Raw genomic sequence first — 26,619 nt, 5'->3', positions numbered from 1 at the left:
TCCTCAGTTGAATACACATGTCTCGATTACCATCCATATCTCATCAAAGATCACGCATCTAAAATTAAGAAATTCAAGAAACGGCTCAAAAAGTATCCTTGGCCCTTGCTTTACTTCCTATGAATACTATCTAAATCAACTTCATTTGACCTCCTTGGAAATCGAACGATGTACACTCATCATGGATTTCGGACTGAAATGCCTACAGTCTGGTTTTCACCCTCATATTCTTCTTCCCCTCCGACGGCAGCTTGGTAACTAAACCCCATGCTATACTAACTAGAAAAAAGGCCAGTAAACTTTTACTTCGCGAGAATATCACTTCAGCAACAGAGAGCATATTCTAGTTCCTTTATGCAATATTTGATTAGTTATTTTCATATATTTTATTGCGTTGACCTTGAAATAGCATTTGCTACTTATTGTTTTTTGTTGTTGTTGTGTTTAGTAGTTCCTTGTATTTTCTATCATTTTTGTTTTGACGCAACAAAGTTAGCTTTCAGCATTCAAGTTAGCTTTTACCATTCAACTGGTAACAAAAATACTGGTAACAAAAATATAAACATGAGCTTCTCAAGTATATTATTTACTAAATTTACTAAAAGAGTACTAATTAAAGATTTTTTTAACCAACAATCTTATTTGTTTATATAATCTTTAACTAGTAAAACAAAACACTAAGAAGATTTAATAAATATTAGAAAACATTCTAGTTATTAAACACAAAACAAATTTGTTTGTACAGTAGTCGTTTTTCCTTTCATGAACAGATTTAAGCTTAAACACTTGAATTTCTTCAACAAAATTCGGTTTTATCAATAAGCAGCTTCAGCTTACCAGCCTGTAGAGGTACAGCAACAAGGATATAGTTCGTATGGTTAAAATTTCAATTTTTATTTTCTTTTTTTATAGACTTTTTGTATTCTAGGGCAAATTCTAGAATATCGGTTTGGAGGCATGTACCACTTACTCTCTAGTATTTTCAGTTTATATTTAGGTAGTTTAAAGCGCTATGTCCGCCTTAGACTGACAACTGTTTATAAACCACTTCATACCCTACTGAAACTACACTCTCCACGGACGTCAGCCGTGTTCTAGATCTCTCGTAAAGCCAGTCGAATTTGACATCGAAGATCTGAAATCTATTTAAGCCAAATTCGGATTTAACATCTAATAAACTGTTTTAAGACATCAACCTGTAGTGATAGCAACAAGAAAACAGTTCATATTGCTAAAATTTCGGTTATTGCTATTTTTTCTATAGAATTTTCGCACCTACGGGCAAATTCTGGAATACCAATTTGGAGCCATGCATCACATACTTTCTCGAATTTTTACTTTATATTTATGCAGTACAAAGGGCTATGTGTCCGCCTCGTACAGATGTTCTAGCCTTGAAATCGCTGTTACACCTTGGAACCATTTCATCAGTCAACTGACATGGCCGAGTCACAACGTAGGCAATAATGCTCCTAAAACACTGAAAAAAACTCGACTGAAGTCCACGGACGTCATCTGCGTGCTAGATCTCTCATAGAGCCATTCGAATTTGACATTGAAGCCAAATTGAAATCTATTTGAAGCCGAGTTGTGTTAACCACTAATAAAGTGTTTTGATGTACCAACCTGTAGAGTGGCAGCAACAAGAAAATATTCCTGTTTCAGTCTGAGTTCCTTGCCTTCAAAGAAGTTATCATTGGGGTAGAGAACCCGCGTAATATTCTCAGCTGAATTACGATTGATCACAGCCTGAATATAGTCTCCGCTGTTAACTAAAAATAGATCCTGATTAGCTGCTGTTCAAAGAAGAAAAGGAGAGTTAAACCATGGACAAATTCGAATCGAAGTAGGGAATTTTTATTTCTATCTTATACAATACGTTTAATCAGAGTATAATCGAGCGAAGCATATAAAAAAGAGCAAGGCTAATAAAACGATATGAATTTCCTTAAAATACATTAAAATTTACGTAAAATTAACATAAAATTCATAGATTCATTTATAATTTATTACAAAAGATAAGCCGCACATATAAACACACGTGGAGTATTCTTCTCGTGATCATCTTTGACGGAAAAGAATCTTCAAAAAGGTGAACTTCAAAGAAATAGAACAAAAGATAATATTTTAATATTATTTTGTTTACACGACCAGTTAAAAACATCGTTGAAAAAAAGAATCGTTCTATTCCATATTCAAAGTGAAAGAATACATTTTTTTTTTTTTTTTTTTTTTTTTTTTTTTTTTTTTTTTTACTTTAAATATGAAATAGAGCGACTCTGAATTGCAAGTGATTTTTCTTGAAATGCCAAAAACAGTGCAAATTAAATTGATTGCTTAAGTTGGTTAAATGGAAACTTCCATAACTATATATCCTAAAAAATTGGGAACTAATTTTCTTTTTATTAAAAAAAAAGATTTCACATGAAGTTATGAGGTTTTCGCCGGTAATGATCGGCAAATCTAAGAAAAGAGAAAAGAAGAAGACAAAATGCGAATAAAAGAGAAGAAAAGAGGAAATAAAAAAGAAAGAGAAGAAAAAATGTGGATAAAAAATCCACATAAAATAAACTAAGAAACTATGTCAGTAAACAGCTTCGGAAGGTGTAGGCTTCCTTAATAGGTGTAGTAGTCTTACGGAATCAACAGAAAGTTAATGTTTAATTTTCATTTTATTTTTTTACAGATGAAAAGCGTTGTCAAATACGACTAATTACTTTTTCTTATTTGTTTTCATGGATCAATGTAGCTACACAGATGAAAAGCGTTGTCAAATACGACTAATTACTTTTTCTTATGTGTTTTCATGGATCAATGTAGCTACACTGACGAAAATATGATACTGCCCAAAAAGGTCAGAATTTTGAAACAACCAAAAGCAAAATCTTAGAAAATTGTCATTTTCCGGTATGATTAGGTGGGGACAAAAACTGGCTTATTCTCATATCCTTGGTACTAAAAGAGAACTTCTAATCCGAACAGCTACATACAATAATGCATTCTACTACTCCCCCAAAGGGTCTTGGGTCTGCAAGGAAGGGGGAAGACAAACGAGTCTCTAGTTTAGAAAAAAAATCATTTACTCACAGAGGAGAGAAAAAAAGAAAAAGAGAGAGAAAAAACACAAGAATTAAAATGACTAGATAAAACAAATAAAATAAATACTTTAAATAGGTAGTTTACATGAACTCCAATAAATCCTGCATACAAAAGAGAATAAAATAAAATATAAAAAACAATTAAGCCAAATAATTTTTTGAGTGACCTAAAAGAGCGTACCTTCGAGCTGATTCAAGCATCTTATTGCACACAATATAACTCCCCATTGCAGAATTACAGGAATACATTCAGCTCAAACTGTTTAACAATGCTCACAAACTCTTCGACGCGAAAAAGGATGCAAACTCGTTGGGCAATAGTGACTTTATTCGTCATATTAGTTTGTTAAGTCAAAACCACGCTGTGGAATGAATGACGTTTATGCAACACTTCTTTAAGAGGAGAATTTTTGCGCTAATTTCATAAACCACGCTTTTGAATGAATGGCGTTTATACAACACTTCTTTAACAGGAAAATTTTTTCGTTAATTTCGTAAACCACGCTGTTGAATGAATGACGTTTATACAAAAGTTCTTTAAAAGTAGAATTTTTTCGTTAATTTTATAGTATTTTTTTAAAGTTCAGTCTGATTTAATACTTAGATTCTTCACTAGCATGCAGTATGGTTTTCCCTTTACTCTTTGACACAACCACACGCCTTTTCAATAAACAAGTTCAGCTGACCTTAAAAATAGGGTTCCCCCTTTCTTCCTGGGCATACAACCACCTCACCTATTTCAATAAAATTATGCCCATGAGTTGGGGCTTTTGTGCCTTACTCCAAAAACCGAAAAATTCTCACTTTCCCCATGATTTCCGACGTTTAAGATACAATTCAACGGTTTTAATTTGGATTTCTATCAAAACCACATAACTGAATTCCAAGTAGAGTTCGTTTTCTCCAAAAGGAAAATGCCAACCTAATTTCAGATAGAACTGTAATGTCAATCCACTTTTCCAAATAAAAAATAAAAATAAACATTCTAATATAATTAACAAAAAATATATCAAGAGTGTAAACCTAGTGTTATAAGTTCTATTGCATTAATTAGGAATTTATAATTTTCCAATTACATCAAAAACCCTGATAAAACAAAAACCAACATCCAGTGATTTCAAAGCTACATTTGCCAATCATATATTTAGTTCTTAATCATAAACTATTGATCTTAACCATAAGAGCCAATCATAAACTCTTCTTTAGTCAACTATCCTAAGGTTTTAAATAGAAGAGCATAAAAATCCTTACAGAATTGCAAGTTAAATTCTTGGGGTGATTTTGCAGACCAAAGACGCATAGTGTTAACATGATTATTCTTGTAGCCAGGAATTGGAGAATCATATGGCATGGCAAAGATTACCTAAAAAACAAATAGCATTAATAAAGCATAAACTCTAGTGGGAAAGATAAAAGAAAATAAATACAGAAAGAGGAGAAAAAGAAAACCAAAAAGCAGCGAGTAACAAATTTGCGATACCACGGACTACTTTGCTTAAATGCCTGGGCAGATGTGGCATTTTCTTTCAGCGTTTTAAGAGCATTTAAATCCAAAGGCTTTCTCACCGAACAAACTGCGTCTTCTTCACAAATATTCCAAAATTGTAAAACAAGAAGGATCCAATATGAAAATTCATTTGGTCAAGCCATGAATTAGTGCCTAAAGAATATCAAGGGATATTTGGGAAGTTAGAATTTTATATTCTAAAGAGATTTAAAGGGGATTTAAAATGAGATTTTATAAAGTTGATCAATTGGGTAAATGACCAATTCGTATATCATTGAAACAGAAAGATTAGAACATCATAAAGAGGCAATAGGATTGAAGCAGACAAGAAAGCGTGGGATAGAGTGCATGTCTTAGAAACTTAAACTTCGATTTATTCCCTATTTTTCTAAATTGAAGACAAAGACTTGAATAGTTTTATTCGATATCCAGCATTCCATCTAGCTCTCAAGATCAAAGGTTCTATAAAGATAAGGTAAATATAATTAAATATACAAAATCTGAAAATAGCAGAGAAAAGAGAACAAGTAAAATAAGAACTCCATTAAATGATAGTTTTTTACTAGCAAAAATCCCATTTAAAATATCTAAAATTGAATACTGTAATCTTCGCACCTGTTTAATGTCCCTGTTGTAATTATACAACAAAAAAAGTAATGTAACTTAAATAATTTAATGTAATTATACAACAATTAAAAGAAAGCATCAAGTATGAGCATACTCAAGGACAGAATAAAAAAATATTCACAATTTAGGCTAAAAGTTCTTTGAAAGTCCACCTAAAGTTCTGGTGAAAGACCCAATTGAAAGATGCTGAAAAAGAGGAAGTTAATAAGACGGCGACAATTATTCTGACTTGACTCAAAACTATTTTGAAAACCCCTCTCATTACGTCCTTTTTTACCACCCCAAAATTTATAGCTGCTGTTCCAAAGCAGTAGAAGCAAAAGTTAAAAGAGAGGATAGAGACCTGAAAAACGATTTTGACCTCAAAAATTAAAAATGTATCTTATTAAATTTTTAAAGTAATAAGTTAAAATTCAACACTTTAAAGATTCACCCATGCTCGTCCATTACAAAACTTATTCTCAATTTGTGCAGCCAAATTATTTAGAATTGATTGGGGCGGTCCTCCCACAACTTGTGGAGCTTGGAAAAGCGATCGGAATAAATGGTAAAAAAAAAAATAAAAGCCGATACTATATTTCGTAGAAATCTTAAAAAAAAACATTTAGTTTTTTCACTTTGCGCCAGATATAGATATTAAGTTTAGTAAAACCGTCGTCATTAGAAATTTTAAATTTTCGTTCTTAGATTAAACGAAGAATTTCCTTTTTAAATTTCAGTAAAAGGCAGTCCTTAAGAGCGTTCTAGCATACCTGCTCAAAAAACGAAAAAATCTGTTTTTTCGGACAAAGGACAAAAGAAATGTCCTTTGATTAACCTTACCGCTTAGGGAGTTCCTGTGGTCTCACCCACTTTGATTGACAGACGGGCCGACACACGTTTCACTGTCTTTCCAATCAAATATCAGAGTCAAATAAGAAATTCTCAATAGCTTTCAATGGTAGCTAGTCCCCTGGGGGAACTCGCTAAAGGCTTCTTTGCTGTTGGGGTGGTTAGCCAACGATTTTTCTGATATCGAATCCTCTTAAGCCCAGACCTTCTTCCGTTCTCCCAACACTCATCTCAATAAGGGCTCAATGCAACGCAAACGCAGCTACACCGACCTTTTGCGTCAAATTATAGGCATACTGAGTTTTGATTTTTGCGTTTTTCCGCTTTATTTGTTTTCACAAATAAAGTTTTCACAAATAAATTTATTTGTTTTCAAATAAAGCATTCCGCTTTATTTGTTTTGGCTAGTTCAATTAGTTTTTCCTGGGAGCACAGATAAATTCAAACACGCCTCATTGGCACGAGTCATTCAAACACGATTCAAGAACGCCTCGTTCCTCATTTTTCTTCTTGTAGAAAAAAAAAATCCAACTCAACACAATTTCCTGTGTACATGACTCTTGTGGAACTATGGAACAAATAGTTGTCAAGCGAAATTGTGTTTCGCAAAACAGTATAAAACATTTCTAATTCTAAAAATTACAAAATAAATAAATAATCAGTTATATATTTTGCTAGATTATATTTAAAAAGTAATCTTAAAATTTTAAACGTTAAATAAGTACACAATATGAAAAATATTGAAAATTATAGGCAGAATCGTAAAAATACTGATATATCCAAGAACCCAGGCTCTAAGAATCTGCGTACAATCCTACTGTCGGGTCAGTTTTTATTAGAAAATTTGAATTTTTTTTTATCCACAGCCAGCTATTTTTAGAATATTTCTAACTCCAGCCACAAATATGCAGATTAAAAACAAAAGCTGACAATGATGCGATCATGCAGGCTATCTAAAATCACAAGTGCGTACACAGGAATGGGATTTAGATAAGGAGTAAGAATAGGAAAAAATGTAGGCAGAATAATACTCACCGTTTCAAAACAAGCGATACTAATAATTAATTCTTGAACTGTTACAATGCGCACCCACTGATAATTCACTAGTCACTTTTAATGCCGTGTGGGCAAGGATGTATTCAGGGGTTAGGGGTTTTGAACCCCCACCCCCTCACCCACCGAAATGTTTATCCGACTCATAAAAACGTAACAAAACAGAATATAAACAAATTTTTGATGTGTTTTTTAAAGTTTTTTTGTAAGACTCCCCCTCCTGAAAAAAAATCCTGGATACGGCCCTGCGTGCAGGCATACACGCAGAGTGAGGTCGAGAAATCATTTGTCTTAAGGAAATCTGGCAACACTTAACCCAAATATAATAGGTTTATACCGATTTGTTTTCAAACATCAGCGCAACAGTCTTAACAAGAACGTTGTATGTAGGACGGAATTATCTGGGGGGGTGGAGGTAGGAAGCAACTAAAAAAGGGACAAACTACATAAAAAACAGAAATTGTGGGAATATTTTTGTAACAACGTGAATTTCATGTGAGGCGAAAAATAGCGAGATTGTCCGTGAACAATTTCCAGAGGGGAGCACTTTTAAGGTGTCTTTTGGCAGAGTTAAATCATATTTTTCTTCATCGGTACACAATTTCGGGTCCTCCAATTGTTGTTGCACTATTATCTTTTAAAATAACTTAACTATATAGTATATAAACTACTATTATTTATGGGGACTCTCTAATAATCTTTTAATATGCGATCTGTAAAAGATACAGATCGAAAACAAACTAATTTTGTAACAGACTAGTTTGACAAATAAAGAATAAAAGATAGTTTCCATTTACATTCTTTCCCCTCAAGTTTCGATGAGCAGGATCAATAGAGAAAGGCTAGTCTGTGGAGTATTTGTTGCAAAAAAAAAATCAAGTTGAGATGGCGTAGAAGTCGCTATCACAACAAACTTTTGAACTAAATTCATGGGATCGTCAAGAAATTTTTTAGCAAAGGAGAATATTTTCGTGCCGAGACAAACCACAGTGATTCAGAAGTTGTTCTGTCATATTTTTTGTAAAGCCTACATTTACAGCCGATCCCTGAAACTAAATAAGCTTTAACGATTAGTGAAGTCCGTTTTCTTCCATCGAATTTAATCCACACCACTTGTGGAAGTTTTTAGGTTTTAAAAATGCGTTTCTTTTTCAAAAAACAACAAAATTTGAGAAATTGAGTATTTGGTATCAAAATCGTTTCGATATTCCCTTCCTCCTTAATAGGCCTTAACGATTAATTTAGTTCATTTTCTTCTATCTTAATTGAATCCCAATAAGTAATCCTATGTTATGTCTTTCCAGTATATTTCTTTGTTTTCCAGGGGCGTTATATCATCTTCTCTCAATCACAGAAATAGTAGAGAACACAGGCAACAATTCACGAAAATGTAGAGGGGAAGCGAACGTAATTTTTCGAAATGGATAGGGGGAGGGGCTAAATTATAGCTTCTTTCTATTTTTTTTTTTTTCACAATAAAATTTCAAAAAAATACTTTTCAATGTCTAAGGAGGCAAAGGCCTTCGTCTTGCCAATTGGCACCATTGATTGGGAACTGGAGTATAAAATCATTTTACGTCTCCTTTTCCTTTAAATAACTTTAACTTTTTAGTTCAATCCGTTTTTTTTATCTTATTTGCCTCCCAATAAATAGGGAAGTGGCACTTGTGTATTATTCAGAGCACACACTCAATAAGTGAAGTTAGGTTCTTTCGTGAAACAAACTACGATGCAGGTACATTTTAATGAAATATTTTATATATAGAGGCGGTTAGGTTAAGTTAAGTTAGGTATTTGATATAATGCACCCCGCCCCCCACTCCACCCCCTAATGTGCAAATATATAGCCCAAAATTTGATAAAACCAATAAAATAAAAAGAGTATAAAGTCATGTTGTGTCCATTGACGCACTGTTTTGTTGTGGGCAACAACCCCTTATCCTGGACAAATCGCCTCTTTTTAAGTCTTTGGCAAATCCCAAAACTTCACTTCAAAATACATGTTCAGACACTATCTTCTATCACTATGTATAGCAAACTAAACTGAGTTTTGTCTTTGTGGCTATGAAACCGAGTTTTTTCAGCAAAATTCTTGAGTGTGTTTTGAATTGAATTGAATCAATTGAATAATGAACAAGTACCCAATATTTCATTAAAATGTAGCTACATCATAGTTTATTTCACGAAATAACCTAACTTCACTTATTGATTGTGTTCTAAATAATACAAGTATCAGGGAAGTTTATAAAAATGGGTTAAATCCTATTTTCTCACTCACGGAAGTAGATGAGAAACATCTATTGCCATTTGATGGCAATATTTTCGCCCTTAATGCCTGAAAAAAATTCCTTCGGCAACTACCTGTCCTCAAGGCCGTAGTTAGGATTTTGTTTGGTGGTGGGAGGGGGGGGGGGGGGTTACGAAAAACAAACATTTAAGAATGCACCAAAAATTTGTTTATATACATTTTTGTTGTGTTTTACGAATTGGACTAAAATTCGGGGGGGGAAGTCAAATCCCCTAACTCCTCCCCCAAGATATGGTCTTGCCGGCTCTAAGTTACAATAAAATAATGAAATAGATGCTTTAATTTTCCTGTACACCTGTAAAATGTATGCTATGTAACATACCACCTTTGGAATAGCTACAAATAGTTTTGTCCTAAATACGTGGTATCCCTAGTAGCTTACGTTTGATTAAAACCAATATCATTTAAACAAGCGAATATGTTATTCAAGTATGGGATAACATCAAAGCTTTAGGTATCAATAGGGGGATAAGAGGCAGGTAGGAGGAATCCTTGCCCCGCCCTCCCCTACCTTTTCGTGAAATGACACCCTTGTAATAAGTATGTCAAAATGAATATTATTCCAGCATTAAACTGCTCAATTTCTCGAAAGCTCCCAAAACCTACATATTTTTTAAAGTTTATTCACACAAACTTTTGAAGAGTTTGGGCTTCATCGTAACATATGAATTTCTTTAACTTTTAGGTTCTTAAACGAATAAATCAAAACTAAGATGTCATATCAGATAAAATTAGAATAATAAAGCCAGTTCCAAGAAATCATTTTGAATTAGATTCGCGTTTTGCAATCTCCTTTCTTCTTAGTAAAAGCCACATTAAAATATCAAACAACTTTTACTGCTTCAGTGAATTCAGGCCCTAATTAAAGATATAATCTACAGGTAGGCATTCTTGGTACATTTGACAGAAACCCGGAACACCTGAAGAAATTTGAAAACGACAAAACAGATCGCCTCCGATAATTTCGTCAAGGGTACGTTATATAACATAGTCTAAACTTAACAGGGGAAAAGGAAAACTAAAAAGCAGTTTCTGTATTGTTGTTCTTGTATTTTGAACATCATTAATGATAAATACAGGAGTGGCAATCCGAAGAGACAGGGAGAGCCACTGTTCCCTCCTATATTTGAAAAATACCTTTTTTCAATTATTTTTCAGAAATTTATAAAACGAAAATGCTCTCCGCCTAAATTTAAATTTGAATTGAGTTTATTTATGACCCATTGCAAATAGAATGCCAGACGGAATAAATTACATATATAAAAAAGAGAAAGACGCAAAATGACAAATATAACAAAATACAACATTTGCACAAATAAAAACGCGTTACATCTACTGTTTTAAAATGAAACACCATGGGTGTCCATCAATTCGCTTATTATTTATCTTTTTTGCATCTTCACAGATCAGAAATAAAAGAAATTCTTAGCCAACCCCCTCCTACATTTTCCTGGACTGGCACCAATGGAAAAAGTTGACAAAAATAATAGTTTTTTACGCATTTAAGATGCGGCAACAACGATTTTGATATCGAGAACTCCATTTCTCAATCATTCCCGCGAGTCAGCAATGAAGATATAGCACATTCTGGAAACATGGAAACTTTCATACATACTGGGAGCAAAACAAGATAGAAAAAAAACGGAGTGGACTAATCAAGAGAGGCTTATCTAAAAGGAAATAGGCTGCAAAGAGGGACAGCCCAGGAGGGCCGTCCCTGTTCCTTAGAAACCCCTATGTTTTCATAAATTTCTGGGAAATTTTTATTCAAATTATCCAACAAAGTGTTTTATATTATTCCCCCCCCCCACTCTGAAATCAATTACTTTGTACGTACCTAACTGCCCTTGTAAGTTTCGTAAAATATATAACACAATTACTTTTGAATCTTCACAGAGATAGGATTAGGTGAAAGCCAACACTTCGACTGTTCAGAGTGCAAAAAAGTGTATAAAAGAGGCAAAAATGCATATATATATTCGATTGACTCGTAGTTCATTCTAAAAAATAAATAAGCCTTTCCAAACCTTATCTCCTTTTTACTGATTGGACCTAAACGCAATGTGTGGTACATTGTTTGCATGGCCCGATCTTGAAATCGGCTTATTAAATGACAAATTAGCCTTTCTCCACTTTATCTTCTTCTTTTGTTCAAACAAAAATCAAGGATTGTGATTTCATGCATGCAAGGAACAGAATACAGTCTGATTGAACGAACATCTCCTCTAAAAGATTGCAGGAATAATTTGTTTATGTAACAACGACGGTATAACAATGGGGCAGGTACTTGCGGTATTAGTTAAATGCATTTGATGTCTGAAAACAAACTGAAAAAAACTGATCGGAAGGAGCCTATCATACCCTATCCTACCCAATTCTTTATTTTTTAATACTTGTAGCATATAAACTGCACTAATATCGCTCCTATATTTTTAGTTTTAAGAATAGAATAAAATATACACAATATTTCAAACTTTTATCTAGCGGATGAACTTTTAGATCTAGATTATAGAAGAAATATAGAATTTAGTAAAACAAACAACCTGCATGGAGTTGACCAGACTTGGTCAACGGGTCAAGGTCAACGACAGTCAAGTTGACCCATTTGACCCCAGACTCCATTTGACCCGTTAATAGTTGGATATTCCCTATTTTCAAACACGTAAGTAAACAAAGATATGATCAAAAGAATTGCACCGGCTAAGTGACATTATAATAAAAACTGCAATTTGCATCATTTCTCAGTTTATTCTAGCAGTTTTGTTTAGACAGTTAATCCATTTGGCAACTGAGCCATTCATATATATCTGAAATAAAAGAGTTAAATCATCACAAGTAAGCAAAAGAGGTTCAAGCCGACAAAAAAAGCGAGGGACAGAGCACATGCATTAGAAAGATATATAGTCTACCTCAGTGTCAACCCATTTTCTACCTTCTGAAGTGTCAGCAACCCTACCATAAAAATTTACAGGGAGTGTAAACTCAGGTCGTGCCTTCTCCCAGGGGTTGCCGTAGCGAAGCCAATCATCAGGTAGTTCCATCTATCAAACAATTACTCTTAATTACTTTTACTCTCACTCTCAATTACGCTTACACTCAATTACTAAGTAGTATCATTACACTAATCAATATTACAAGAAACTTTAAATAAGTACCTGGCATTTCCATACATGCTTTAAAGCTAAATTGTTTTTTTTTTTTCTGACTATGTTTGAGCCCCAAGTCATATTACTGATTTACGAATTTCTTTTTCTGTTTTCTTTCTTTTACTTTTAGAGTAACAATTTAAGGTTAAAGCTAAATTGTTTTTTGTTTTTTTCTGACTATGTTTGAGCCCCAAGTCATATTACTGATTTACGCATTTCTTTTTCGGTTTTCTTTCTTTTACTTTTAGAGTAACAATTTAAGGTTAAAGCTAAATTGTTTTTTGTTTTTTTCTGACTATTTTTGAGCCCCAAGTCATATTACTGATTTACGCATTTCTTTTTCTGTTTTCTTTCTTTTACTTTTAGAGTAACAATTTAAGGTTAAAGCTAAATTGTTTTTTGTTTTTTTCTGACTATGTTTGAGCCCCAAGTCATATTACTGATTTACGCATTTCTTTTTCTGTTTTCTTTCTTTTACTTTTAGAGTAACAATTTAAGGTTAAAGCTAAATTGTTTTTTGTTTTTTTCTGACTATGTTTGAGCCCCAAGTCATATTACTGATTTACGCATTTCTTTTTCTGTTTTCTTTCTTTTACTTTTAGAGTAACAATTTAAGGTTAAAGCTAAATTGTTTTTTATTTTTTTCTGACTATGTTTGAGCCCCAAGTCATATTACTGATTTACGCATTTCTTTTTCTGTTTTCTTTCTTTTACTTTTAGAGTAACAATTTAAGGTTAAAGCTAAATTGTTTTTTGTTTTTTTCTGACTATGTTTGAGCCCCAAGTCATATTACTGATTTACGCATTTCTTTTTCTGTTTTCTTTCTTTTACTTTTAGAGTAACAATTTAAGGTTAAAGCTAAATTGTTTTTTTGTTTTTTTCTGACTATGTTTGAGCCCCAAGTCATATTACTGATTTACGCATTTCTTTTTCTGTTTTCTTTCTTTTACTTTTAGAGTAACAATTTAAGGTTAAAGCTAAATTGTTTTTTGTTTTTTTCTGACTATGTTTGAGCCCCAAGTCATATTACTGATTTACGCATTTCTTTTTCTGTTTTCTTTCTTTTACTTTTAGAGTAACAATTTAAGGTTAAAGCTAAATTGTTTTTTGTTTTTTTCTGACTATGTTTGAGCCCCAAGTCATATTACTGATTTACGCATTTCTTTTTCTGTTTTCTTTCTTTTACTTTTAGAGTAACAATTTAAGGTTAAAGCTAAATTGTTTTTTGTTTTTTTCTGACTATGTTTGAGCCCCAAGTCATATTACTGATTTACGCATTTCTTTTTCTGTTTTCTTTCTTTTACTTTTAGAGTAATAATTTAAGGTTCAAACATCTCTCAGATTAAGATTTAAATTATATAATGTATGATGCTAAAACCTCCAAGACTCGGCCGGTCAATTAATTCTATATTCAAGAAATCGATGGTCCTTGATTTAAAACTGAGGTCGTTGGATCATTCATCGATAGCAAATACTAATCAAAGCTTTGATTTTCAATAATCCACATAAGAAGACCAGTGTTGAAGATAAAGGGATTTCAAGATAGAAAATAAAATTCTGCAGCAAATTTATCAAAACTTAAGTCAACGAATCTTGGAGGTTTTGCTGTTTTTTGGAGCACCTTTCTACGAAAATAACAGGATCTTATGTTCTTCAAAAATTGCCAGAAACTGCATTCTGCCTTCACCCATATAAGGTGTTTTCAGTGACAATTTAGCATTTTTTTGCAATAAATAAAAAGAGAGGGTAGTTTTCGAGCAGATTCAGAGGGTGCCTTGTCTGTACCCCCCCCCCTGAGTATGTAAAAATGTCGAGTAATTTATTGTTGCAGTAGAGAGGATAATTTTTCAATAAAACGTATAATCATTCAATAATTCAATAAAACGTATGATGAGGTTAAAAGAGCTTAAAGATTTCCCAAGTTAAACACTAAATTGTCACATGAAAATCTTATATAACCGTACAATACGCATACTATAAAATACTCTGATCGAATCTACACCCAAAACTTTCTACTTAGCCCATCTTTTCTTGGTACCTGGGTGTTGATCCATCTGGCAAACCCTTCGGATGTTTTCGTGGTAGTACCATAAAAATTTACAGGAATAGAATACTCAGGGCGTGGTACTTCCCAAGGGTTACCAAATCGTAACCAATCGTCTGGTTCCTCAGCCTGAAGCGTCAAAATAGTTTAACAAAAAGTAGTAAAAAAAACACTTCTGTTCCGAAATATTTTCTTGTAAATTTGATCCAAGGATAAGAAATCAACTACAAAGACAAAATTGCCTTTCCACTATATTCTTTTTTTTATTTATGAGGCTTAGAGGGTCATTTTTTAATAATTTCTGGGATTTTTTTTGGTAATAAAAAATCGTTTTTGAATTTTCTTTTTCTACAATAAATCAAAACACAATTACACAAGCAACAAAGGTTGATTAAACACAAGAATTGTTTGTTAATTCGTAATATGTATAAAACACTAACAACGAAAACCGCACTGTATTTCCACCACACAAAATAAATCCGATCAATTAGTTTTTTTTCAGTTAAAACAGTGACAGATCCTCTTTTTAATGATCTTAGCATTCTAGGAATTTATATTTTTTGTTCTCCAAGGAACAAAAACGGTTGGTTTAATATGAGAATTCTGAAACCTGGATTAAAAAAAAAAAAAACATTGAATAGCATAAGTGACAAGAAATATTCTTTTTCCTTTAATTTGGTATTAAAACAAGAGCCAAGAGCTCATATGGCACTTGTGACGAGGTCGGAAGAGCCAAGAGCTTCTTCCCGCCAAGTTTCATTACGATCTCTCCACTCTAAGCGTTTTCCAAGATTTCCGATTTCCCCCTCCAACTCCCCCCAATGTCACCAAATCTGGTCGGGATTTAAAATAAGAGCTCTGAGATACGAGGTCCTTCTAAATATCGAATTTCATCAAGATCGTATCACCCGTTCGTAAGTTAAAAATAACCTCATTTTTTCTGAATTAACCCCCCCCCCCCGAACTCCCCCGAAGACAGCAAATTTAGTCTGGCTTTATATATCACGTATCTAGGACTTGTGCTTATTCTTCCCATTAAGTGTCATCACGATCTCTCCACTCTAAGTGCTTTCCAAGATTTCCGGTTTCCTCCTCCAACTCCCCCCAATGTCACCGAATCCAGTCAGGATTTAAAACAAGAGCTCTGAGATACAAAGTCCTTCTAAGTATCAATTTTCATTAAGATCCAATCACCCGTTCGTAAGTTAAACATACCTCATTTTTTAATTTTTCCGAATTACCGAATTAGATTCCCCCACCAACTCCCCCAAAGAGAGCAAATCCGGTCCGGTTATGTTAATCACGTATTTAGGACTTGTGCTTAATCTTCCTACCAAGTTTCATCCCGATCTCTTTACTCTAAGCGTTTTCCAAGCTTCCGATTCCCCCCCCACCCAACTCCCCCCAATAACACTGGATCCGGTCGGAATTCAAAACAAGAGGTCTGAGTTACGAGGTCATTCTAAATATCAAATTTCATTAAGATCCGATCACTCGTTCGTAAGTTAAAATACCTTATTTTTTTGAATTTTTCCGAATTAACCCCCCTCCCCCCAACTACTCCAAAAAGAGAGGATCCTTTCTGCTTATGTCAATCACGTATCTAGGACTTGTGCTTATTTTTCCTTATTTTTCCCAGCAAGTTTCATCCCGATCTCTCCACTCTAAGCGTTTTCCAAGATTTCAGGTTTCCCCCTCCAACTCCCCCCACTGTCACCAGATTTTGTGGTGATTTAAAATGAGAGCTCTGAGACACAATGTCCTTCTAAGTATAAAATTTAATTAAGATCCGATAACCTGTTCGTAAGTTAAAAATACCTAATTTTTCTATTTTTTCCGAATTAACCAGCCACCCACTCCCCCCCCAGATGGTCGAATCGGGGAAACGACTATTTTTAATTTAATCTTGTCTGGTCCCTGATACGCCTGCCAAATTTCATCATCCTAGCTTATCTAGAAGTGCCCTAACTAGCCAAACCGGGACAGACAGACCGACAGACCGCCAGAATTTACGATCGCTAAATACCAAGTGCCATAAAAACAACTAACATACAGCGTTGTCGGGATTATCCGTAACTTACCTCAGTAGAACCACAAAATTGATACACTGTACATCATTTTTTTTTAATATAAAACAAAAAACAATTCCACTAACACTAAATTAGAACATTATAACCCAACATCGACAAGTATACTTTTTTACAGAAATAAAACCGATAATTATACTTTCTGATGGATACTGTTCAGGTGTTAATTAGGGGCACTGATTATGGGAAGGAGAGGAAGGGATTCTAGTTCTATAGCCATCCTTGAATTACAAAAATACATTTTGTTATTTTCATCAAAAGATTTCACGAAAGATTGCCCCCCCCCCCCACACTTCAAAAATACACTTTTAATGTCTCCATTAAAAATAATTGAAAATATCCTCCCTCCCCCTACATTTTCTGGAAATGACATTATATTTTCTAGGATTGTTTAATTTTAGTGTCAGTGAAAAAAGTAAGGTGGATTTCGACCTCCCATTTTATATGTCATTCCTTGATTTTTTTTTTTTTTTTTTTTTTTAGGTTTTGAATTACCCATATTATCTTACGCTTGATTAAGTCCGTTAAGCAATTAAATGAGCCTTTTTTGATTAATATTGTAGTATATTATATTTTCTTAGATGTACATTATGCAAAATTTAGTATACGTTCTTATATAGTATAGAATACACAAGTATTTATGAAGCATAGTATACACATGATACATAATATATTAGCATTGTATGTTCAAAAGAGTAGCCACTGAAATCTCGTGCAAGATTGTATGAGGCCCTTCGATTATTCAAAAATAGCATCGAAGAATTTCGTCTTGTGAATCAGTCAAGGTATAGTGAACTGTCTTCTAGCATTCGAAATGAAAAAGCTTGCTTCGGAATGCTTTCTCAGAGTTTACTGAATATCAGCACCCAAAGAAGATTGAAAATACAAAAAAAACGAAATTTTAAGGCGAATATCCATCGGAAAATCCTTGCACGGAAGAATGATTTATTTTCGGGGGAGAGAGGACAACATAAAAACGCAAAAATAGTTATATTATATGGGAAATACAAGAACCTTTAGGGGGAATCATAGAAATCTCGATATTCGAGGAAGGGGACAATACAATAAAGCCTCCTTCATCTTTCGACGTACCTGATTTTATCCCAAGCATCATCAGTAAAACTTGAAGTAGGCAGCTCCTCCCAATATAACTTTCCATCAATGGTATATGTGTCCACCTTTTTGTGTTGTTCTCGCCAATATTCCGATTTTTTTCAGTTGAGAGGCATATAATAATTCTTGATTAGGGTCTATACAGGGATTACAAACCAAAATTTCCTAATTTCGATTAGCTCCCTATTTCTTTGGAATTTCTTGAGAAACTATCCGGATTTTTGAGTCTTTGTATGTGATCGCCGCGATAAAAAAAAATGATAATAAAAGAAAATAATAAAAAAAAATAAATCGACCCACTTCTTTCCTATGTTTAACAAAGGAATGAGGATCAGAAACTTGGCTAGTGTCCGTAACACCTAGCCAATAGGCTACAATGTGTAGTTGAAGCCAATGTTTCTCCAAAGTGTTTTTCCAATCGAAGTCTAGTTTCCGCAAGGCCACAGTCCGGTTTCCAACCGTCCCAAAAGAGCTTACCCAGTTTTATCTAACTCATAGGGGATCCAGTTGGAAATTTCAGTAAAATGTTTTTTTGGAAAGGGACTTTTTGTAGGGGGGGGGGAGACAAAATATTTTTTGGGGAGGCAAAAGAATACCTACTACAGTATTTTTTTTTAATGCTAGTCGTCCGACAGCCTCTTTGGCTAGTATGATTTATGAAGCAAAACCTATCAACACGGAGGACGTATAGCCTCTGCTCGATGTCCGTACAGATCCATGTCAACAAATCCACGTCATCAGTCTTCCTTTCATAAGCAAAATTAAACTTTTTAAAATTTGCTGGGACTACTGAACGGAATAATTTTCAAGAAAAACGCTTTGCCCAAAATTTTAAACAAAAATTCACGCAAAAGGTATTTTTAAAAACAACTTCTACTTCACGACAACTTCAGTTTAAAGTTAATTTAAACAAGCAACAAACAATACCTGTTCTCCGTTACGTATTTTTTGAGCGAAAATACCATATTCGTAGCGGAGACCATAGCCATAAGCAGCTAATCCAATCGTAGCCATACTATCTAAAAAGCAGGCGGCTAAACGACCAAGACCACCATTTCCAAGGCCAGCATCTTCTTCCTGGTCTTCTAATTCTTCTATGTCCAAACCAAGCTAAAAGGAGAGACAAAACTGTATATAAATCTGTACACATATCCGTTTATTTCTGATTCCTTTTCCCCTTGCTAGATTCTAATTTATACATAAGTAAAAGGAGAGAAAGGAAATTGATCCAAAATACACTTTCAAAAAAATGTGGCCTAAAAACTTACCTTTTCACTGTTTTCGTCCAGCCCAAAGGTAAAACCTCTTTTAATACCCTTTTCCTTAGAGTTTAGACCTATTTGCGCCTATGTTTAAGTAAAAAAAGAGACCACAATGCCTTTCACATTTACATAACTTTCCATATAACTTCTTGTTTTTTCTGTTTCCTGATTCTGTCCTGTTTCTTTCTTCATTTACAAACAACAAAGGAAAGCAAATATGCGTTGAAGTTGCATTATCACAAAATAAAGATAATTTATGAAATACTATGTTTAACTTTAACCAACTTTTAGAAATGAGACCAATCGTTTTTTGCTTGTTTTTCTTTTTTACACAAAGGTGGATAGAAGTTGATAGATTCCTCAAAAAGTCTCGCTTCATTCTGAAATTGGCAAAAAGTGCTATAATATACCTTGAATGTAGAAAACCCTATACCAAATTCTCAATTACCAAAGATTTGTGTACTGCGGAGGTTGCCCACTCCCTAACATGTGATGTATATTTCAAAAGTGGTCTTTTCAACCGCATATATCCATTATAACCCGTGGGTAGGACCACTTGTACCTAGACACTTTACAACATGCGTGGCACAATAAATTTGTCAACCTCTGTGTTGTAATGCGATTGGGAAAACTGCTAAAATAAAGTGATACCTGTACACAAGAGGGGAGGGATTTTTAATCCCTGAGGTAGGTCGAAAATACACTCCTATAGAAAAAAAAGAAATAATGAGTAATATCAATAACTTCTATAAGTAGCTCAGTCACGATTTAACTGAGGTGAAGGGGAAATAAGATTATATTCAATTTAGGATAGTCAACTTCTAACTAAATTAAATAAAAAAAAACAAGTTTTTTTAAATGAAAGTAAGGAGAAACATTAAAACTTAAAACGAACAGAAATTACTCCGTATATGAAAGGGGCTTTTCCTCCTCAACGCCTCGCTCTTTACGCTAAAGTTTGACTCTTTCTCTTAACTCTATTTTTAAAACAGTAAGAAACAGTTCGTGGTAACGAACTGTTTGAAAGTAAACAAGCTACTGCAGTTATTGCAAATAATAAAATAATACCAATTTTAGATAATTGGGTTCTATAGGGAATAATTATATTTTAATTAACTCTGCTATTAGCCTACATATACTTCGTCTTTTTTTTATATCAGTGACCAATTTTATATACTTCACACATTCGCCTTCAACTAAAAAGTCCTTAGTGCTGTCTAACTTGTCCGGAACTGTCTATTTTGCTTTTGCGACTAGAACCTGTCTGCCTTGCTGGGTCGTTTATTTAGGGAAAAAATAACAGATAAAAACGCACCGTTATTTACCATGTCTCCACATGAGCGTCGACTATGACTGGAGGGCTAGAGTCATTGTTAAATATGTTCGAGTTTTGTAATTAATGAAATCTGAGAAATTCGTATTGTCTCTTTTTGCTAGTTGGTGTATCTGAATTAATTTTTTTCAGCTGAATATGACAAAACAACATATCGCAAAGAAGAGAGAAACGAGGACAATAATAGCCACAGTAAAACAGAAGAATAAATTATGTAGTGAAAAATAGAAAACCATTAGCCAGTAAAAAACAGAAGAAATACTATGCAAATATTTTGGTTGAGACCCTGCTCAACAGTCCTCAATGCAGAACAATTAAAAAAAAAATGCAGATAAAAACCAAACCTCAAAATTAACACTGAAACTAAAAGAAGGACTTCACTGGCTGTTATTGTCCTCGTTTCTCTGTTCCTTGCGATTTTTTGTTCTGTCATGATTAGCCAGAATGGTCTCAGAAATGATTTACTGCTGAATATGGGTCCTAAAAGTAGTCCCAAAATATCCAGATTTAAATATTGTTTTCACTGTAAAACATTCTCCTTTTTTGCAGTTTTCCCTCTATAAGTAAAGCAATGCATATTTAGTTTTTCCCCTTTGAAGAAGGCCCAGAATATCTAGATTTTATTTTTGCTTCCACTGTTCAAAATAAAATGTTCTCTTTTTTTCAAAATTTGTCCCTCTAAGTTATTCACAAAGTATCCAGTTCGTGCTAGCATTAGATCTGTTCAGGATTTGTCCATCTTCTTTAATAATTATGAAATTGCATAGTACAAAACCAGTAAATTGCACTTTTTTGTTACTGGATTAAACCAAAGCTAATCAAAACCAAGTACTTAAACAGGAAATTTCGATTTCATTGAAAAAAGGAAGTAACCACAGAGTGGGCAGTTAAAAATGAAATTCAAAGAAATCGTATACCAGACAAACTTTGACTTTCATATAATTTTTTTAATAGGTTTTTAACAATCCCGATTGTTGCCCTTCAAAAGTTGGACCAAAACCATAAGAATGAAAGTTACTGTTTGGTAAAAGGCTAAGCATAGTGCTTCGTTGTCAATAAATTATCAATTATAGCGCACCTATCATACAATTACCGCTTTACCCAAGGAATTGGAGAACCTTCAAACGATCGAAAAAGGTCAGTCAGGTAAAGTAGTGAGTTCACTACTACTAGTGAGCTCACTAGTAGTGAGCAGCTTGAGCTCACTAGCAAATTTTCCGTAACTTGAAGAGGGATACAAACCCCGACGGCATTGACCAAGCTCCTGAAACTGTAGCATGAGTTAACTGTACTAAAAACTCTTAAATGTAATGTTTATTTCCAGGTTGCTTGAAAAGGATGAATTTCGCTGTAAGTACTTTCGCAAAAAAGGCTCTTATCAGGGCCAGGGGGGGTGCCTTTTTTTAAATCATTAAAATTATGTTCGGTTAAGGACTTAACCATGCGTTTTACATTTTCTTTTAGCATAGTTTTATGATTAGCCTGTAACTGGTTTCGTAAAATCAACCGGTATTAAATTAAAACGAGATTAATGCAATACTTGGCAAGACAACAAGAACTATATCTCTCTTATGAGCCAAAATTTTACAATTCTACGGTCTTATACAAATGGGTTCAAAATTCCGATTGAAAATTACAAGAACGACCTTGCCACTTAATGTGCAAATAATATGAGATGTTAATAAAATAGAAAGGGTGGTGGATTACAAGACACTTTCGAGCACACCAAGAGGGAGTAGGAAAGGTGGCACGTGAGAAAGGTTGAGTATAAGTACCAGTGCCCTCCCTCCCCCACAACGTAGCTGAGTCCCCCATTCGATAAAGAGATTGGATACTGTTGGTAGCTCCATCACAGTACGTTAGTTTTCGTCAATTAAAGTCTGTTATAAATGTCCTAAAAGTACCACGAACATTAAAATAGATAAGTAAACTCTGCCCCTCCCTCCCCCGCCGAGCCCATTTTAGGTTTTTTCATACCTGAAAACCAAAGTAAAACAGTTCAAAATAGGGATGAAACCTTTTTATTGACAGTGAATAGATATAAAATTATTTAACTGGATATTTCGAACACATATACAGCGTTCATCATCAGCAGTAAAACTCAAGCATCAGCAGTAATGAACGCTGTATATGTGTTCGAAATATCCAGTTAAATAATTTTATATCTATTCACTGTCAATAAGACGGTTTCATCCCTATTTTGAACTGTTTTACTTTCGTCATGGAAAGGCGGTGTGGTCTTCGAAGTTATCTACCTGGAAACCACGATTCTTGAAGATTTTTTTTTAAGATTATGAAATTTTTGGCGCATTATCATATTTTCGTCGATGTTGTCATGTTGAAATGTAAAAATAAACAAGCCATACGAATAAGCTATATTTGATAAATTTTGTGTCCGTCAAAGGTCAAACATTAAGAATCTGCTTGTTCCAAAAGACAACTAAATATTTAAAGAAAAACTGCAACTTATTAGGCTGTTAGGTGCAATTTGTTTTTAAATTATTATTTGGTGAATTTCCACCCACATTTCTTTTTTTTCAAATTCGGCACCCGCTATTCCAAAGGCTCTTTTCTTTGGTACTTTAAATTTTCGTCTTTACCAATGGAAGTAGAAGTAGTTTAAATTGAAAAAGGTTCTTGGGAAAGGTTGTCCCCAACTTGCACTTCAAAGAAGAAATGTAAAAATTTTACCGCTTTAAGTAACATAGCGCCGTAGGCAAGCCAAGTTTTTTCTAGACGGTGCGGCGTCAATAATTTTGCTTACATTTGACACAAATTTATTATCCTTTCTATACTATGGGATAGAAAGAGGGAGCAACGGCAGATAGGCCGTTGCTCCCTCTCTCCCCTTTGTTATTCGTACACCTGTGAAAAAGGTAAATATTGTTACTTTCAAGAATGTCAAACTGAAAAACGCTCTGCAATAGAAACAGCAATAAATCCGACAGATTTATCTATTCGATTACACTATCAAGTTGTTTTCTGTAGCAACTCCTATATCGATCGTCAATGCGTGTGCTGCGCAAATCGCGCAATGCCGGTCGTTACTTTCTGAGTTAGTACTTTTACCATGTGACAATATTTTTTGCTGATGAGTTTTTTTTTAAGTGAAGTGATATCGCCGGTAGGAATTAAAAATCAAGCTGTTTGAGTTTCTCATTATTAGCTTCATTTTTTTTTTTTTTTTTTTTTTTTGAGACAGTACACTGAAATGGAACCTATAGGTAAACTAGATAATCACATTCTCAGCCTTGGGATGAGTAGAGGATTTTTGTTTGGGGGGCATTTTTTTCGGGGGGTTAAAAAAACTTTAAAAAATGCAACAACATTTATTTATATGCATTATGCACTTTTGTTACGGTTTTTCCAGTCGGAAAAAAATTTCAGCAGGGGTGGGAAGTATTCATAATCCAGTAACACCCTCGCATAAAGTTTGGGGTGGAAGAGTTAAAAACTAAGAAAAAATATGTTTCTAAGCCAATACTTTGCCTGGGCACCCTTCAGGTCAACTTTGGTCTGAGGGATATCCCCCCTAGTGTTGAGCGATATCTAGTTTTCCCAAAAACGTTATATCAACGTTTTCATTTTCGATATTAGATATGCCGAAACTGATATTCCGGGAGTATTTTCTAATATAGTCTTGTCTCTGACGAAGCTTTGTGTGGAGTTTAGCAATTTATTTTTAGTTATTTCAGTCAGGATACAACCAGATAACTTTTTGACAAAACCAAAAACTAAATGAAGTTGAGAACAAAAAATGGTGAAAAACAGTTGTCTTTTTTGCTATTCAGAAACAGCAGCAAATAAATGCTTCTGCCAGAGTCCTTCCCACCTCCCAATGATCCCCTGACTAGCCAGGGGAAAACTCTCTTAGAAGGAACAGAAGTAGCAGACTTTACGTGTACACAGGGGACCAGAGGGTAACATTTTCAGAATCCATGCTTAAAATAACGCAAAACAGGCAAATAGTACGAAATTTTAAGAATATGTGGTGAAAGTTGAAAACTTTAAGGTTCCTTGAGAGAATGGATTCGTGTACGTGCCTGAAACAGACACATTTTATCAAACACATCGATATCGAATATCACCCGAATCTATCTGTCTCTCTTCCCATTTCTCACGTTTCGGGCAATCAGCATGAACAATTTTTTTTATACTCAGTCAAAACATTATTGTATCTTAGTTAAAATTAATGCCTACGGCAAGAAACAGAAGAAAACACAAAGACATCGGCACCTTGACCAGAGACCTAATGTCGATACACTTCTAGACACTAAAAAACCCTTTAGGTAAAGTTACCAAACATGAACACAGATACATGATTCCAATGAAAAGAATCGATTTGGAATAAATATTCATTACCTGATACATGGCTTCATCACAAGCTGTCTGTATGCCTAGGTTAATCATTGTATTTGTAAGGCTGCGCCCCATGTAGAACTCCAACGAAAGGTAGTAAACACGCTGAAAAAAAAACATATCAATTAATAGCATATAGGCTAATATAAACAGTGATTTTTCCTCTAAAACTAATAGTAATGACGAAGAGTTCATCAGAACTTCATAGAATAGTCTTTTTTTTTCAAATGAGCAGACACAAAACAGTAGAAAGAAGCAGATAAATGTAAAGGCAGGTACATACAAAAGAAACATGCGTCAAAGACTGACCTTGAGAGTGAAGGGCAAAATGTGAAAATATGCTTGAACCAGGCAAACTTTAAATAGCAAATAGGTTATGCGAAATAGTGAGAAATATCGTAAAATTTCCAAAGATTTAGCGGAAAGTGTATAAAAAAGGCTCAAAGCCTACAAAAAAGTAATGATGAATTTGGCTCGCGAAGGGAAAACTAAAACTCTAGGTAATGTAGAGTAACCCAGAATAATAAAAAAGAAGTTTAATACAGAAAAAAAAAAACAATACAAAACTCGCATTAAAGTAATATATCTTACTAAGCATAGAATACATCAAGTAATTCCTTTCAAGGGCACCCACGGGAAGCCTTGCCCTCACTCAATCAAAAGATATAGACCAGATATATCAAAATTATATAATTTTCGGGAAAATATACGACTTTTCGAGAAAAAATTCAAACATCCACCCCCTAAAAATACTGCTTCAGGTTCATCCCCCTAAAAAAAAACAGCGGGTACCCTCCAGCTTGACTATGCTGGGTTTTAAAATGTATAGACACAAGGGACAAAAGAACTCCAGGGGTAATGTAGACATGCACTGTCTTTCGAATGTGTACAGGACTTTCAGGGAATTTCGACCAACTTTCGAAGACAATTTTTTATACCACTAAATATGCATCCTGCTTTGGCCATTATACCAATGTCAACCTTATGGTTGGTAGTCCTGCTGAGTTATTAAATTAAAAAAACATGTTTTTTTAACTGCAAGTAAGGAGCGACATTAAAAGTTAAAATCGAACAGAAATTATTCCGTATATGAAAGAGTTCTCCCCTCCACAATGGCCCGCTCTTTACGCTAAAGTTTGACTCTTTGTGACAACTCTACTTTTTAAAACAATGAAACAAACTTTAGAGTAAAGAGCGAGGCTTTGCGAAGGGGAGAGCCCCTTTCGTATACAGAATAATCCCTGTTCGTTTTAAGTTTTAATGTCCTTCCTTACTTGCAATCAAAAAAACATGTTGTTTTTTTTAATTTAATTTCTGAACATTTTTGAATTAATGCATGTTTTGATTTTGGCTCACCGCACATGAAAAATTAAAACGAAATTTGCATAATAATTTTTTTTTTCGCTAAATGGCTTTCTCATATTTTGATCAGACAATTTTGATAAAAAAAAGGGTGGGGAGGAGGCCTAGTTGCCCTCCAATTTTTGAATACTTAAAAAGGCAACTAGATTTGTTTTTTGTGCGAACGTTTTTGTTAGTTATAAACATACGTACCTTACAAATTAACTTACGTAGCGAACTTCTACATTTGTATATTTTTATTATGTATATGGAGGGGTTTTCCCCCTCCTTAATACCTCGCTTTTTACAATAAAGCTTGAATTTTATCCCAAATCTTTAAGAATGATCCCTGAATCACAAAGCCCGTAGAATAAATAGTTGAAATTACTAAAAATACTTTATCGTAAAGAGCAAAGTATTGTGGAGGAGACGAACCCCCTTATATACGTAATATTTTATGTTCGTTTTAAATTTTAATGCTAATCATTACTTCCAGGTGAAAAAGAAAA

General features: G+C 34.0%; 1 protein-coding gene across 6 annotated transcripts in view; it reads right to left on the bottom strand.

The window, feature by feature from the left end:
- The window catches only part of LOC136029572 (glycogen phosphorylase-like), a 302,996-nt gene that overhangs the window by 52,054 nt on the left and 224,323 nt on the right, over positions 1–26,619 (bottom strand). For 3 of the 6 annotated variants that reach the window (XM_065708067.1, XM_065708066.1, XM_065708064.1), the window contains exons 3-7: positions 24,773–24,874; positions 18,743–18,925; positions 14,610–14,744; positions 4,350–4,461; positions 1,627–1,772 (exon numbers count right to left, since the gene is read on the bottom strand). In XM_065708067.1, the coding sequence (XP_065564139.1) occupies positions 1,627–1,772; positions 4,350–4,461; positions 14,610–14,744; positions 18,743–18,925; positions 24,773–24,874 (678 nt within the window). Of the gene's footprint in view, positions 1–1,626; positions 1,773–4,349; positions 4,462–12,333; positions 12,466–14,609; positions 14,745–18,742; positions 18,926–24,772; positions 24,875–26,619 lie in introns of all 6 variants that reach the window. The other 3 variants (XM_065708069.1, XM_065708065.1, XM_065708068.1) reach the window with 1 other exon arrangement.

The sequence above is a fragment of the Artemia franciscana genome, chromosome 7 (assembly GCF_032884065.1).
Source record: "Artemia franciscana chromosome 7, ASM3288406v1, whole genome shotgun sequence".
NCBI classification, from domain to species: domain Eukaryota; kingdom Metazoa; phylum Arthropoda; class Branchiopoda; order Anostraca; family Artemiidae; genus Artemia; species Artemia franciscana.
Note: the sequence above shows the minus strand (reverse complement) of the source record. Positions and strands in the feature narration are given on the sequence as shown.